At 49.2% G+C, this 16380-nt stretch overlaps 1 protein-coding gene across 1 annotated transcript; it reads right to left on the reverse strand.

The window, feature by feature from the left end:
- Positions 1 to 257: 257 nt before the first annotated feature.
- Positions 258 to 15922, reverse strand: TFRC (transferrin receptor). Its single transcript, XM_017810739.1, has 19 exons — positions 15730 to 15922; positions 14684 to 14754; positions 12741 to 12954; positions 11918 to 12140; positions 11580 to 11723; positions 10841 to 10937; positions 10357 to 10479; positions 9060 to 9155; positions 8794 to 8933; positions 8219 to 8413; positions 7656 to 7774; positions 6941 to 7026; positions 6762 to 6825; positions 6367 to 6434; positions 5912 to 5979; positions 5475 to 5556; positions 4340 to 4561; positions 3701 to 3841; positions 258 to 3428 (listed from the first exon to the last, which is right to left on the reverse strand). Exons 1-19 carry the CDS (start codon positions 15758 to 15760, stop codon positions 3186 to 3188), a joined length of 2427 nt encoding a protein of 808 aa, XP_017666228.1. The 5' UTR covers positions 15761 to 15922; the 3' UTR covers positions 258 to 3185.
- Between the last annotated feature and the right edge of the window lie 458 nt (positions 15923 to 16380).

A 16380-nucleotide genomic window follows, 5' to 3' on the forward strand; every position in this document is an offset into this window, starting at 1 on the left:
AGAGGCAGGAGGCAGGACATGGCCACAAAAGGAGTAGGGAGCCCAAGGGCTTGTATATGTTGCTCCTCCACCTCATTGCCAGAGTCCTTATCCCAGTTGTCTGGGATGAGGCAGGACTTAGATGAACAGCACTGTGGTGGTACTGGAGCTGCCAGGTACCAGCCCTGATGGGGCAGGAGAGCAGCCTTCCTCCAGCTGCTCAAGCTCACCCATGGCCACGACAGCATCCTGGCTTTACAAGAACCCACAAGAGAAGCTGAGTGTTCAAGATGCAAAGTATTTATTGAAGCAAATAACAGGTAAGTATCCCACAGCAGTCAGATGCCAGCACTGAGCAAGATATCCCAACATCCCTGTAGTCACTGTTGTGCTGCGGAGACAGGCTTTGTCTTTTGTCTCTCTCTGCTGGCTATAAAGCACAAGATTAAGTCTGACATCAAGATGCATGCAAACACTACAGTAAGGACTCCTAGACAGCAGCTCTTATATGCCATCCAGAGAAGTGTCACTAGGAAACACACAGACAGGGCTGTAAGAAGAGTTAAAGTGTTGAGTTAAGAGAACTCAGGAAAGAGCAACAAACTGCACAAGTCTGGGCATCAGGGTTCTAGAGATTGATGAAAATCCAGCCCTCCAAACTGGTGAGCACTGAGTTCAGTAACTTGGCTGGGGGCCTGTCCTTGCCCATTCCTGAAAAATGTTCTTTCCCTCAAGGACTACTGTTGGGGCTCAGGTCACTCACTCAGGTTAGGTTTAAATCCATATCAATGTGCAGTTTAGGTTAAAACTAAACTGCAACTTAGGGTTAAATGTGAGATCAAACTGCGGAGTACAGGACTGGCGACAGCCAGCCAGGGCTGTTTGGGAAGCAGGCAGCACAATTTAGCAGGTATCACATGTCAGCAGTGCTCAGCTTCAGATCGGGAAGCAGAGCAGCACCATGAGAAAGGTGCCACTGATTTCCCCCCTCCACTCAACACCCAAGGTGGGCAAGACTGGAATTTCCAGCGAGAACTGGAGAGTGGGCTTCCCATGTGGGCATACCACCACTCTCCCAGTGCCACAGCAGGACAGTGTTACGTGCACCCATCCAGAGCAGTGACCTGAGCCCACCACCCAGCTGTCAGCCCCAAGCCCTACATTCACCTTTAATTTCTCATGTGTTTGTAACTGATTTGAACGAAGTCTACTACATCACTACTAGTGCACACAGCCTAACTAGCCTAGTTTCCACTAAATATTCAAGCACTACTACCGTAGCTGGAAGCAGGAAGCCAATTCAAGACAGCACAGCTATTTGAAACAGTTCAGCCTATAGGGAAAGTAGAGTCTAAGTACATAACAGATTGAAGTTTGTATCTGCATCACCACAGGAGAGTGAAAAAATAGGACTGCAGGAGATTAATCCATGTTAGATACTAACCATCAAGCTTCGCAGATGACATTGCATGTTAAGCATAGAACAATTATGGGAAACACTGTCCCCGATAATTACGTACACCCATAGTGCAACATATGGAGGTCACTGCCTCCGATATAACACTGTGGTAGGCAAAAACTACCTTGTTCTTTACACATTATGGAAGACACTGCCCCCGATAATGTCAGTTAGGTTTCATGATACATTAGGTACTGGAAGTTTGCAGGAAGCTGCCATTTAAAAATCGCGCCAATGCCCAATCCGAGGTACAGGGAGTTTATGTGTGTTGCCACAGGTGGAACTAGGGCTACACAGCAAGTCCCTCTTCTGGGGTTGGGGCCAGGAAGGAAGCTGTGCTCCCCACGAGAGCACACATCATCCAAAAAGGGGAGCAGGAAGGAGTCCAAAGCCCACGGAGGGGCACGGACCCTTCAAAGAAGCCAAATTTCTAGTATTTGAGTTTTCCACCCAGGTTTTCAGCATTTCAAGGATTAATCTGGAGCACAACCTGGAGACTCACTACCAGGTCTACACCTTCAAGTTTTTTTCAGAGGGGTGTTTTTGCCACAGAAAGCTTAATTGCTAGTTTTCCATAACTTTTTGAGGGGCCTGTTTTGGTTATTTTAAATGCAAAGTTCCAGTATCATGTTTTGATTGTAATAGCAGATGCTGCTTTATTCAAAAACGACAGTATAACTGTCATAATTATGGAAGGCACTGCTTCCGATAATTATCTTCTATAAAAAAACATTTATAGTGAACACTGTCACTGATAAATAAATAAAGAAATAAATATCTCAGTGCCAAACAAGAGCCATCTTGCAAAATGACATCAAGTCAAACAGGGTTTGGCCAGCAAGAGACTCGATTTCACACAAGGCCCCTGAGCAGCAAGTTCTGAAGTGCCAGTCTAGAGCCATTTCTCAATGATGCAAGACTCGCCGAGGTGCCAGCTAAGGGTATAAAGGGGACATTGGATAATCTTTGGGTCGTTCTCCCTGGGTATTGATAACTGCCTTGGCAGAAGCAAGCCTCCAAGATGTCATTGGGACCCTGCTGTTGAGTAAAGGCAGGCCGGGCACTTCAGAGCTTGCTGATAATCCAGCACTTGCGGGTATTACTACGTTTAATTTTTGAACTACAGCTCTCTACAGCTCCCTGCCAGAGAAGGGATCCTCATCACAAGTGTTTAGAGGAATCCATTCCCTGTTTTGTCACTAGGTTTAGGGGGCCAACAATTAAAAGCCTAAATAAATTATATACCTCCCCACTCAAGGTACCAGTTCAGGAGGAATCCAAGTTCTGGGTTTTCAAGTACACTGGAGAGCAAGCCCTAGAAGCAGCTGTACATGACTGGCGGGGACTGTGGTCAGATGGGAGCCTGGTCAGAGGAGATTTCATGGTAATGTTAAAACCTGCCTTAAAACTGCCTCCTGTGAATTTGTCAAGGTGAGATTTAAATTTTGTGTTCAACTTTGGTCAAAACAGCTTTGTTGCCAGAAAATCTACAGAAAGGTAATACCATGTTAGGGAGTGGGTTTCATTTGGGTTTCACGGGTTTTCAGTTAGGTTTCATGATACCTAAAGTACTGGAAATTTGCAGGAAGCTGCCATTTAAAAATCGTGCCAATGCCTAATCTGAGGTACAGGGAGTTTTTTTGTGTTGCCACAGGTGGAACTAGGGCTACACAGCAAGCCCCTGGACACACAGCTCTCCTGTACCTTAGAGAGGTAATCCTGTACCTTAACCAGGTGTTTGCTGTGCCTAGAATTCATTGTCTGTATTCCAGATATCACCCACTAAAGCATTGGCAGCCCCTTTAATGGTCCAGGTCACCAGCGCCAGCTGCTCTTTCAGTGTGTTCACATCCACACTGTCTTTGTTGTCTCTCAGCTGCTTCAGGTTCTCCAGCAGACTTGGCAGCGTGTGGGAGCCTTTGCCGAAGAAGATGTGGCGAAAGGGAGCATCTTTTGGTGAGAGGAACGGGGAGAGGAAGTCATACTCCACCTGAGCAGAGGGGCAAATTTAGGGTTATGCTCTGTCCTCCCAATCTGCCTCAACATGAGCTGCCAACCTTTGATCCCCAGTCAGCCCTTTCCCACAGCAGCTCTGTAAGGGCCAGACCCTCTTTCAAATGCAAGTGCAGAACTCAGCCAGGTTGACACTAAGCAAGTGGAAGAGACACCAGTTTGCACAGTGCCCATGGCCCCTTAGGGAAGGGCCCATCCCAGCCAAGCACTCCCTTCATGAAGAAAGAAAAACCAGTTGTAGATACCCACCTTCATCATCCTGTCGTTCAGGGCTCTGCGGACAATCCTGTTTTCCTTGTCACTGTTTGCAATGTCTCTTCTCAGTGCATCTGCAGCTCGCTGAAAGTCACCACGGGCAAAAAACAGCCAGTTCAAGGTCAGCCCCAGTGCCTGCAAGGGAGGAACTGTTAGCAAACCTGATTTTCTTCTTTTGCTGCTCTCTTACCAAAAGAAAGTTCTTTCTTTTGTTGTTGTTGGGGGTTTTTTGGGGTTTCTTTTTCCCCCAGTTTAACCAAGTAGCAGAGCAAGTTCTTGGCAGGCTCTTCTGAGGTCACTCCCCACCCACAGTTTCTTGTAGGCTTTCAGCAGAGGTGTAAGTAAGTGAGTGGCAAAGCTGCACTATGCTGTGAATGATAACCAGAAGAGAAATCCCCCACATCCACTTCCTCGAGAGCTCACCACAGCCAGATTAGCTGGATCTGTCACAGAGTAGCCACAGCTACTCTGCCTGCACTGCTCCATAGGAACATCAATTCTCGTCACACTTTGCTACACACCTATGCCCAAAGGGGGAAGACATCCACCCTGCTGTATCCCTGACACGGGGCCTTATTAGCACATGGCCCCTGACCATCTACAGGGATTCAGTGAAATCGGAGTCCTCCTTACCTTCACTTCCTCATCAAAAGACAAAAACCTCTCCTGGAATGATAGCAATTCTTCACTATATCTATCAAAATCCAAGAAGAGCTCATGATCATGGGTCAGCCTGAGAGCTACTTGTCCAGCAACTTCTGCAGCAGCACGCATAAGAGCATACAACTTGTCAATCTTCTTCAGGTTCATCATGGTGTCTCCAGTAGTGCCCAAGAAGGCATATTCCTCATCTTTCTGCAAGAAAAAAAGGTGTTGAATTTAGCCAAGAATGCTTTTCCAGCTAGATTTTTTTCATCCCCCACCACAGGTAGCTTGCTACTTCCACCACATGCCAAATCCCTGTGCTGCTAAGACATGAGACCGGAGTGGCAAAACATCAAAGCACGGGGAAGGGAATGGAGCTCCTGCATTTCATCCCTCACAGTTTCCAGTAATCAGCAGGATGTTCTGTTAGTTTTTTGGACCTGAAGACATACAGACCTTTACCCCCCCAGAGATCTCTGCAGAAGTGCAGGTGGGCAAATCTCACCACCCAGTCTGATATGTGGTGGCAGCACCCTCCAACCCTTCTTGTCAGGATGACTCAAGTTTTTCTGTGAAACAAGTTTAACACTAACAAACCCAAGCATTCATAAGACAGGGAACTGCTATTAGAAAGGCTCCCAGCTGCACACCTGCAGCAACAGGGCTGGTGTCAGCCCCTGCTGCAGCAGCAGACCCACACAGTCTGAGTCAGTATTTGCTCTGGTCAACAGTATCACTTCCCCAATGCCCTCTGCTTGCTGACCAGCAGGCTGTAGTACAGTCTTTCACTGATGCAGCAACAGCTTGACACCTTTTTAGTGCTTTTAGCTTCTGAATCATTGACATCTGAGCCTCCAGAAGAGCAAGTGCCCCCTCTCCCAAAAAACCACAAGCATCCAGGACTCTGGAACAGAGACTGTAGGCCAGCCTTGTCCCAGGAGCAGCCTTCACAGCAAGTACTGCCACAGCCACTGGGTCCAGAGGCTGTACCTCATTCCCCTCAGAGGCTCTTGCACGGACAGAGAGCTTGGGACAGCACCTTGTGCTCTGCCATCCTGGAGAGCAGATATCCTTACATCACTCTGCATGGAATGAGTACACCAGGCAGGCACACAATACTTACATTGCAGAAACCAAAGGAAACCACTGGAATTCCTGAGTAAGCCAGGAAAGGGAACGCTGCATTATCCAGATCAAGGGAAACGCTGCAGAAAATAAGCACTGAGTAGTTACCAAGTGATTTGGGCATCCCAGGAGAAAAGCTAGAAGCCCTACAGCTGAAGCTCTGAGCCAGCTGGACTGCCCTCTGTAGACAAGACTGAAGGAGTCCCAGCCAAATACCAAGGGCTGCCTGTCCATTTCCAGCCACTGGACTTGGTACAAGGCTCTTCTTGCCCTCCAGAAAAGTGTCTGGGCTGCCCACAGGCACCTTGGGGCAGCAGAGAGAGATAGAGCCCACCTCAGACAACAGTATGACACTCTAGCACAAAGAGCAGAAGCCATTTGGTTTGCTCCTTTATGGAGATCTGCCTTCCCAGAGAGATGGATAACAATACTTACACTTTATCCATCCAGGCAGAGCCAACTCTGTTATACAGGCTTCCCGAATCCTTTGTTGGGTCCTTCACCTGCACAGAGATGACAGTCACTGCACTTTTCTGACCTCTGCTTGGGCTTCCAGGTTCCATCCTGGAGCTTGCATTGGTGTGCAGATGCCAGAGTCAGGTGTGCTCCCCTGACCTTTCTCCACACAGGCACAGTTCATGCGGGACAGGCATTCACCTCCCACTGAACTGTGGCACTTGCTGATTTTAGATTCTGCATGTCTGAACTGCAGTTTCCAGAGCCCAGCTGATTTCAGACAGGGCCCTCCAGAATATCTCAGCTTTTTCTCCTAAATGGGGCTTTCTCCACAGAAGGTGTCTGCTGGGGAAAGTGACCCAGGCACAGCTCTGTCTGCTTTCAGTTCCTCCTAAAACCAGTCACCTTGATGGGCCCAAAGCTCTTCAACTCACCCCCTTCATAGTTCTCTCCAGCAACGAGTACAGCAACGGACTAGCAGAAATCTTCATGTGGTTGGAGCCTGCAAAAAATGAAAGGGTGTTTGACATGCTGGTATAATCAACCACTCCTACTAGAGCTGTTCAGTCCTGATCTACAGCTTGTTGCCAGAGGATCTTCAACAGACACAGGACAGTCTACTGGGACCTAGCACAGCTGACTCCTCTAACTTAGGCTGCAGCAGCCTCCTGGCTTTAATGACAGCAGAATAAATGGAGTCACACCAGTCTTCAGCCAACCACCCACCATCAGCCTCTGGCACAGCCCCCATTCCTAGAGGTTAAGGGATGTCTGTTCAAGCTATTCTAGTCCCACTCACTTTCAAGAAACTTAAAGAGTAGCAGGTTACCTAAGACTGCAGCATCCAAGTTAATGTAAGTGAAGGCTTTGGCATGCAGCGAGGTAGAGTACCCCTAGAACAAATCAAGTATTTTAATAAGATCAGCAGTAGCAGTACAACATCAGGATGTTTAATCCACAGGAACAACTGTGCAGTCATCACACAGAATTCTGTTAAACACACAGTACCTCCAGCCACTCAGTTGCACCCACAGCTCCAAACTCTCCGGCACTCCAGCTAGCAAAGATAATGCTGCGCCTTGGTTTGTAGCCATCTGCAAAGAGAGAGAGACTGAGACATCTGCCCTTCCCCCATGGAGATGCAGATTAGCACTGCAGGCCTGGGATGATGAATTGCCTGGTCCTGAGACAGCACTGAAGCATTCTGGCTGCTGCAGACAAATGTGCACACTAGTGGCTGTGTGGACACTGTACCCTGCCCCCCCCCATTGCATAACTGCAGAGGAAAACAATGCTGTCTGCATTTCCCTCCTGTTATTTAGCTGCCTGAGCCCAAAATTAACCCTGGAGACAAGTGCACTCACACTAAGTGCCACCATGCAGTCCTCACTGCTCCAGCTGGTCAGCCACTCCAGGGTTTTCCCACCTTCAGGCCCGGCTGTCCAACAGACAGCTCAAGTTTAACGTTTGCATTGTGTGTTATCCAAGGACATTCTTGCATTTTGACCATACCAGGTACAGGGAGGCAGTCCCTTGGAAGCAAGTGCTCACTGCAGACAAGTTGTCTGTATTGGACAAGTAAGTAACAGTTTCTTGGGAAGCTTTGTCAGATTCCCTATGCCTTCCAAAGCACTGTTTTGCAACTGGGCTCTCCAGTGTTAATACATGCAGAGCTAGACCTGCATCACCTCCCACCCTCATGCTTTTGTTCAAAAATATTTACCCTTTTTCACTATGTCCGAGATCACACGGGCAAGTTCCAACAAGATGGCAGTGCCAACGCCAGCCTTGGCCGCTCCTGGGCCCCAGGAATCTCTCTGGGCTCCGATCACAACATACGAGCTCCAAGCTTCAGGTTGCAAACACCATTTATCAGAGGAGCAGCTTTCGGCTTCTGTACTAGGAAGAGAGTCTGCAGTCTGACCCCTGAATCTNCGAGATCACACGGGCAAGTTCCAACAAGATGGCAGTGCCAACGCCAGCCTTGGCCGCTCCTGGGCCCCAGGAATCTCTCTGGGCTCCGATCACAAGATCTGAGCTCCAAGCTTCAGGTTGCAAACACCATTTATCAGAGGAGCAGCTTTCGGCTTCTGTACTAGGAAGAGAGTCTGCAGTCTGACCCCTGAATCTGGCACACCAAGTGCTTTCATTTAGCCTTTCCCTGGCAGCACGGTTCAGCTTTCTCTTTGATCCTCAGGGAAAGGTCTTGGTTCTGCTGAGGAAGTGGTTGTCTGACTGGGAGCAGCTGTCATGTTCTGATGATCACAGAAGAGTTCCCCTCAAGACTCAGCCACAAGGCAGCTGTTGTTACCTGGTTCTTCAAATCCCTTGATAGCACCAAAGATGTTCAGAATCTTCCTGTCCACCATAACGTTGTTCACGGTCAGTTTCACTGTCATCTTGCTTGTGGGGCTCACTGTCACCTTACATCCCATGATCCCAGATTTCCACTCCAGAAGGCATGTGTGTCCATCCATTTTGCTGAGGGAAAAAGAGAGATCCTTTGAACTCACGGTCCAGCTCCAACCTCATTCAATTATTGTGTGAAAAAAGGACACCTGCAATTGCAGGTGCAACCTGTTTCAAGGCCTGCCTAGGAAACAGTTTGAGGTCCTGCACCAGTAATTATGCAGGGAGGGGTAGGATGCAGAGGTCAACAGAATCCAGCACTAGATTAAGTTCAGTCTACGACACGAGACACACATAAAAGTGACATTTCTCGAGCCAGTTGCAGAACGTACTCCCTGCCACACACAGCAGAGAGCAGCAGAGAGCTCCCTGGCTCACTGAACCTCAACACCATCCTCCCGCCTACAAGAGGGCCCCAGGAGCTCAGCCTGTAAGCCAGGAGAATCAGTTACCTGAACAGCTTGCTTGCTGCTTCGCTAGAGATAGTCTGAACAGGAATGCGAGGTAGTCCAGAAGATTCCACTGGTGGGAACTGGGTGTGGTTGAAAGAAGGGAAGCCTGGGGTGAAAGGGTCTCCAGTTCCAAGGTGGGCCTGTGAAAAGCAAGAAGAGTCCTCAAGTCTCAGAGGAGCCCAACAGTTTTCATCTACAGTGCTGCAGGCTGCAGCCCTCAGCAAGAGAGGTTCACGGGAACAAACGGGAGCCAGCTGCCTACTCACATGTGCAAAGGGGACAAGTTTCTCGGTGTACTTGTATTCAAAGGGGTCCAGGTACATCAGAGCACCAACTGCTCCTTCCTCTCTGGCATTTGCAACCTGAAGCAAAGAGAAACATTTACTGCATATTTGCGCTGCAAGCAAGGAGAGTTAAGGCAAGTACATGGAATAATGGTGGGAAGGGTTGTGCTCCTTGATCCCCAACTTCACAACAGATTTTAACAGCTACCTGATACTGACAGATACACAAGGCACCTGAGTCCCAGCAGCTCAGTCCTACTCCAGGCAGTGTGTCTAGCACCTTCTTGAACAGTTACGACACACCACAGTTAGTGTCTCACCCTGTGATTCCTTCAGCTCATGCTTGCTCCTCTGAGCAGCTTAAAAGACAGACGTTATTTAATTTTGATTATACTCCACCTGTTTTCCCAAGATGAGGTTAGTCTCAAGAAAAGCAGCCACTGGAGGCTGCTCCATGGAAAATAGAGGCAGAATGGCCTAGCCAGGTCCCTGTTTAATACACCTACAACCCAGCTGCCTCTGATATGCCACCGGTACAAACACTCTTGCAAGGCTAGACAAGTTTGAAAAACAGGGGGGATTGGAGAACCAGTAACCACCCTCTGTGGAAGCACTCTTCAGCTCTGCCTGTGTCTGATGCATGCAGACAGGCCGAGTCCTGTGCCCCAGCCTCCCCAGGAGCACCCGTCAGAGGGGCAGCTCTGGGTCAGACCTCAAACAGGTTTACATACAGAAGCACTTGGATCCTCTAGGCTGCTTGGATATTCGGTTCTACTCCCTACAGAGGGAACACTACACCAACATGCAAGGCCACTGGCTGGGCATGCAGTGCCAGCACCATCACTTGGTCCAAGTGAACAGTCAGCAAGACACTGCAGCCAAGCTTTGAAAGTATCTGACTGCAGCAGCCAGAGGTGCTCTGGAGGCAAGGCCATCCTGCTTCTAGCAGCCCAATAGCTGCATCTAGTGATGCAGCTCTGCACCCTGTAGCTCCCAGGCTGCCTCCCTCTGCCTCCCAGCTCCAGCACTCCAGATGCCTGGCTGTTCCAGCAAGACTGCCAGAGGCCAAGAAGAATGGCACCATGAACGGTAACAAGCTCTGCTCAGCCTTGGCATCCAGACCTGCACGTGGAGGCTTAGAGCAGACAAGCAAGACCAGACCTGTAGGGACAAGAATTCTACAAACCCAATGAAGACACACCTTTATGCCTCAAAAAGAGGAGGAAGCATAGCTTCCTGCTGCCAAGTTTGGCCAGGCTTTGGGGTACAGACTGCTCACCTTCTCAGCAAGGGTTATTTTTCCAGCTCTGAAGATGACTATAGTTCCATTCATTGAAACACCCAGATTTCGTATCTTCTCAAAATCATCTTTCAGTCCATAGTTCACATGGACTGGTTTGCCCTGGAACAGAAACACAGGTTAAAAATGCAGCAGTAAGACACTTCCAACAGCCTACAGAGTCACTGTAACAGTGACTCCTGTTAACAGCAGGGAGCTGAAGCTCAGCCGGTCAACTGATCCCATGCAACATGCCTCTTGGAGCAGCACTTCTGCCAAGGTTCCTGTTTGGATCTCAGCAGGGAAGTTTAAAGTTACTTCTGCATCTTGCTCAAGTCATAAGACTCCTCACCCCACTCTCACCACCTCCAGCTTTCTAACTAGGGAGGGCTTATACACTCTGTATCATGAAGGGACATATTTTGGACATTGCCACGTGGTAAATGTGTAAAAACATTTCCAGGATCCTCCTGGAGTCACTTACAACAACTGTGCCAGTCTTGCTGTATGCCACATATGCATTGGGACTCTCCAGTACCTCTTCAACACCATTTTGCTCAGTAGACACTTGGTTGTTGCTGCTGTTAAACATAAAGAGACAGTGTTATATTCTTTCATACAAGAATTTAACTAACTCTCATATTCAGTCTGTACTCTAACAGTTCTGAGCAAGTCAGCAGAGCCTGAAACAGGCACAGTCATCCCAGTACTTCCATGCAAGAATCTCTGGGGTTGTTCAGAGACATTAATGAAGGCTGATTTCTAAGCAGATTCATTTCCCCCTGACACAAAGGGGCAAGTAAAACATGAGGGTACGAGCTGTCAGACAACACAATGCCTGTTGATACCCTCCTGAGCTACTAGAGGAGGCACTGCCAGGTGTGCAACACCTGTCTGGATGACAAGATGGAGTCGCCTGTGCTAACAGATTTAGAGACAGGGAATCTGCCCTTCAGCTGAGTTTTCAATCAAGTTTGTTTTCTCTCCACTTCCTAAGCATACTTTGAGGAAACAGCTGTCCCAGGAAAAATCTGCTGCTACCAGACCCTCTGAAAGCCTGAGAAGAGGCAAGAGCAGCTACTGCTTGGCTAGATTGAGGCCTTCTTTGGAGAGTGGTAACTGGCTCACAATTTTCACACCATTTTCAGCAGAAATCACATGTTTGCTCAAGACTACAGATACCCATGCTGTAAGGAAGAGATGCCATCTCTTCATTAACATACCTGCCTTTATCCTGCAGCTTAATGTAGTGCTCATCATTCCACACCTCATCCAAGCGGAAGCTGGTGAACTGGTCATGAATGTAGCTGGCAGTGGTCTCATCTTCAACCTTGCCAGCTTCAAAAGATGTCTTACCTTCTCTTTGCCTGTAAGTAACAGATATATGCACAGCTTAAGCTACAGCACCAGGTTGCACTGCAGCCTGCAAAGCTATTTAAGCCCATGTTTAACACATGCCACCCTCCATCATCTGTAAGGCCCTTGTTCTCCAAAGGAGCTGAGTTCTGCTCACAGGCTGTGCCTCTCTCAAAGCTCTAGCTAAGCTTTCTGCAACTGTTACCTCAGGTTCGCCTCAAGTTGTGCAGTTGACAGTTTATCTGACAACATGGCTCTGAGGTCAGGCCAGTATAAGACACGTGGTCCGGGAACCTCTTCTTCCTCAGTTTCATCATCATCCGATAAGTAAGATGCAGTAGGAGTCATCTCACACTTGCCACTTCCATCCAGACACCTGCTAACGTTCTGCATTCGTCCACGGTAGCTCAAGTAGCCGATCAGAAACCCTATGGACAGAACAGGTATTTCTTAGTGCTGCGGAGAGATGACTGAACCAGTCCTACACCACACAGCATCAGGGTTAAGATGCATCTCTGCTCTCACATCATTTCTGACAAGCTGGCTTACCCAAGGACAGATAGAAATATGCAGCCTGACATTTTGCCTGAGCTGGCATGTTTTAAGGGGCACTGTAAATCCGATCTTGTGCTTGGCAGTACTTGGGAAGGAGAATGCTTATTTTAGGTCAGTGGCAGTGTTAAAACCTTAAGAGACGAGCACCAAAGGCTTTATTGATCTGCTGACCCACATCTCTACAGAAGTATTAAGAGTTAATGGAGGGAAAACCAGTAAGACTTCCACAAGGACCAGTTTGCCCTTCAGCTAAATTCCACTGCCAAACTTCACACTTCCTTGTGCCAATTCTGTAACAACTTCACATTTCTGTACCATAGGGCTGAGCCAGACATACTTAGTGACAAGAGGCTGCAGCCTGGATCCTGGTTCTTTAATTATCTCCCAAAGCAATACCAATTCAAATGTTAATAGCCTCAGATACTTTCAATACCAGTGTCCACTTCATGCAGTTGCCTCCCACCCTTCCTTACCAATCAGAAGGAGGAGGACCGATGCCATGATTAGGAAGCAAAGGTTTTTGCCATTCCTCCGTGGAGGAGGCATGGTGGCATGCAGGTGCTCTGGTCTCCCAATTTCCCCTCCTTCCTCATCATCAGCAGAGAGCTTCATCTCCACATGGCTGTTGTCTCCATCTGTTTGCCGGGCAATGCTGAAGCGCGTGTACGACATCGGCTCGCCACCAAACTGTGTTGAAAGAGAGTCATGTCATGGAAGAGTTTGCTCTACCAGCCTACAGTCCTTCCAGTCAGCAGCTCCAACCTAAACACAGGTTGTTCACCTGCAGATGCTCCAGTGCAAGCAAGCATTTTGTCAATAAGTCAAAATGTTTTAAACAGTTAAGACTCAGATCCACTCAGGGTCTCCAGAGCCTATTTAGCATCTATTTACCCTGCACAAGTTCAGATCCACACTGATCAGAGTCTAGCTTGGAGTGTGTTACAGATATGACACAGCCAACGGCACCGGTATTTCCCATGTGACCCCACGGCAAAGGCTGATTCAAGCAGAAACTCTCAGTCTGAATCAGAAGAGCACAGATCTGACTTGAGTGTGTACAACTCACACTTTGATGAGGACAGAGGAAAGGGAAGGCAGCCCCTCCACGACTGTGCGTTTGAGCCACATCCACTTTGACATAAATACTCTCATCCAGCATCTAGCTAATTTTGTATTACACTGCCTAAGGCTACTCTTAAATTACACTATTGGTAGTGTTACAAAGCAGCTGGGCTGAAAAGAGATTACCCTTGGGAATCACGCTACCTCAGCTAACATGAAAGCTGAGGCTACACCTCCTGCACCCACCAGTGCCTGGCACCATTTGACAGGTGTTTACCAGTGCCCCAGCAGAACTTCCAGTCTGGAGCCCACTTTTCTAAACAGGTGCAATGCACAGCCCAACCCCCCACAGAACAGCCGCCTGTGCACAAGGCAGACACTCAGATTAACTCAATTCCAGGCATAGCAGAACCACTCAGCTTCCATTAGAGATGCTGAAATTGCCTGAAATTGCCTGCAGCCGCAGTTGTGCTGGGGAGTGGCAGGAGACTGGCTAAAAGGCCAGAGGAATAGCTTTGGGAGCAACAGTCCTGCAGCCCCTCCCCACTGTACTGGAGAAGCAGCTGGTGACAAGCACCCAAGCCCTGTTACAACCTCAGCAGCTCATCCACAGTTCTCAGCACACATCAGCAGCTGCAAATGAAGAGACTAGACATCTGCTCAGCTGGTTAAAAGAAACCACTGTCGTTTCAGACCTGCAGTTCCACTCTGGCTCACACTACCCACAATGAAGTGGCTGGCTGTTCACATTTTGGATAGGGCAATGTTGCAGTCTGTCCTAGCAGTCTCCTTGCTCAGCTGCTTGGCTTCCCTCACACTTGAGGCATGTCCTCACACAGAGGACATGCCCCAACCCCACATATCCTCCCTACTTGTTCACAGAGCAAACCACCACATTCCCAATCCTAGCCTAGGGTCATTTCATAATCCAAGCTCTCTAAGACCAGCAGGTTTGGATCAGCAAATTCAGAAATACCTCCTCCTGCACATTTGTTTCAAAGCACAGGTCACTTTCCAAAGCTGGACTCGTGGTTGAATTCCCAGCCCCCAAGGAAGAACAGACTTCCTCCTGGAACACTGTTCAAGGTTTGCCCCTCCCCTCTTTCTTACCAGCTTCTTGAGAGACCCAACATATGACAGCAGTTAGTGGTAACCCCACCAGCCCCACTGAACCACTTCCTTATCATGGCCAGCTAGTCACAGCGACATTCAGCTCAAAACCCACACAGCAGCACCCAACTCTGCTTTGGATTCATCATCATCTCTGATACTGACGTGGACGTTGTCAAACCTTTCTTCTGCAGTACCGTCAGCTCACCAGGAGATGAAATGGCACTGGAGGACTGTGTCTTACCAAGTTTGAGATTGCTGCTCTGGCATGGTCCATTGCCCTGTGGAGGAGTGCACACCAACTTGACCAAAGCCCTAGAAGTTCAGAACACAACAAGTCAAGTCAGGCTGTTCCCCTGCCACTACGTAACACATCCAAGGCCAGTCACTGACACAGTGCACTGCCTACCCATGGATTTTCTGTGTATACTTCTATGTAAGTCACAATGTTAGCAAATCTACATCAACCTTGAATGCAACCTAGAAGTTCCCACTGCAAATATAAGCTCCAATGAACAAATCAGCTCTTTCTGTTGAACTCCAGGCATAGTGGGGGGTCTCAAATGGCTAAGTTCAGCCAAGGGTCTTATTAATGGTAGGGACACCTCCACTCAGGGAGTGCTGGAAAGAGGCATTTGCTCAACTGTGACAACGGACTCTAGATATCTAAGGTTCCTGGGGTCTGTCTCAATGACAGGAAGAGTCTGACTGGTAGACAGAAGTGGTGCAAGGCATAAAGCAAAGAGGCATAAAGCAAAGCAGCATAAGCTCCAACCCCACCAGAACACTTCTAATAGCAACACCCCTTCTAGATGGCTATGTTCTCTACCATTTAATGAAGGCAATTTCTGTCTTGAACAGTCTCCGTGAGTTGCCGAGAGCAACTCTCCAAAATAATTTTGGTAACTTTAAAAATTCTAATTTCTCTGTAGACGGCAAACATATCTAACAGGTAAATTGTAACTGATTTACTTCAACATTTATTGCTGAAAAGATGCTTGAAAAAGCTTTGTAAGTTAGTGAGTGCCTAGACAGGTGTTTAGGCTGGAAGCATGCAACCTGAGTGTGCCCTGAAGCAGCGCTGCTAAGAAGTGGTTTTGAACTGGTCTTCAGATGCACGTGGATTAGCACTACACCTGGGAGCTGTGCAAGGTTTAATTTTGGGATCAAAGGTTATTAATGGCCGCCGTTCCTTTCTCCCTTTGTTTAGAGCAAACACACATGAAGATGAAACCCCGACAGTTTCGAGAAGCCTTTTCCCAGTGACAATCTGAGGCCATAGGCTTTCACCTGGCAGGCAGGACACAACACGGCTGAGCATACGGAGGGTCTCCTAAAACCTAACCCAGAGAGGCAGTGAAGTTCAAAGGGCCTGCCAGGAACCTCAACTGGCAGGGATGCTCGCGGCTCCCACAGCATATCACCCCGAGCCCCCAATCCCTCAGAAATACGGTAAAGAGGAGAGGAAAAAAAAAAAAAAAAAAAAAAAAAAACGGCGCACAGCAGCAGCCGCCCCGAGGGCCTGGGCGTCCCCGGTATCGCGGGCAGGGCCCGGCTGCGGACCCAAGATAAGCGGCGCGGGCGATACGAGATGGGCCGAGGGCACGTCTCGCCCGTGCCCGGCGCGGGAGACGTGCGGGACCGCGGCGGCGGCGGGGCCGCTCTGCCCATCAAGGTCAGCGGCGCTGCCGCATGCGCCGGCACCACGTGCCGCCCGCCCCGGGCTGCGGCTGCTCCTGCTCCTGCTGCTGCTGCTGCGGCAGCGCCGCCGGGGCGGCCCCTGCGCGCCGCCTCCCTCCTTCCCTCCTCGCATTTCACCCGCCCGCTCCTGCTCCCGCGCCCGCTCCCGCGGCTCCGTCCCCGCCGTCCCGCGCCCGCGCTCACCCGCCGCCGCTCCGCGCCCCGCCGGGGCTGAATTGCGGCACCGCGGGGACAGAGCCT

This window comes from Lepidothrix coronata, unplaced genomic scaffold (genome assembly GCF_001604755.1).
Source record: "Lepidothrix coronata isolate B3197 unplaced genomic scaffold, Lepidothrix_coronata-1.0 Scaffold29, whole genome shotgun sequence".
NCBI classification, from domain to species: domain Eukaryota; kingdom Metazoa; phylum Chordata; class Aves; order Passeriformes; family Pipridae; genus Lepidothrix; species Lepidothrix coronata.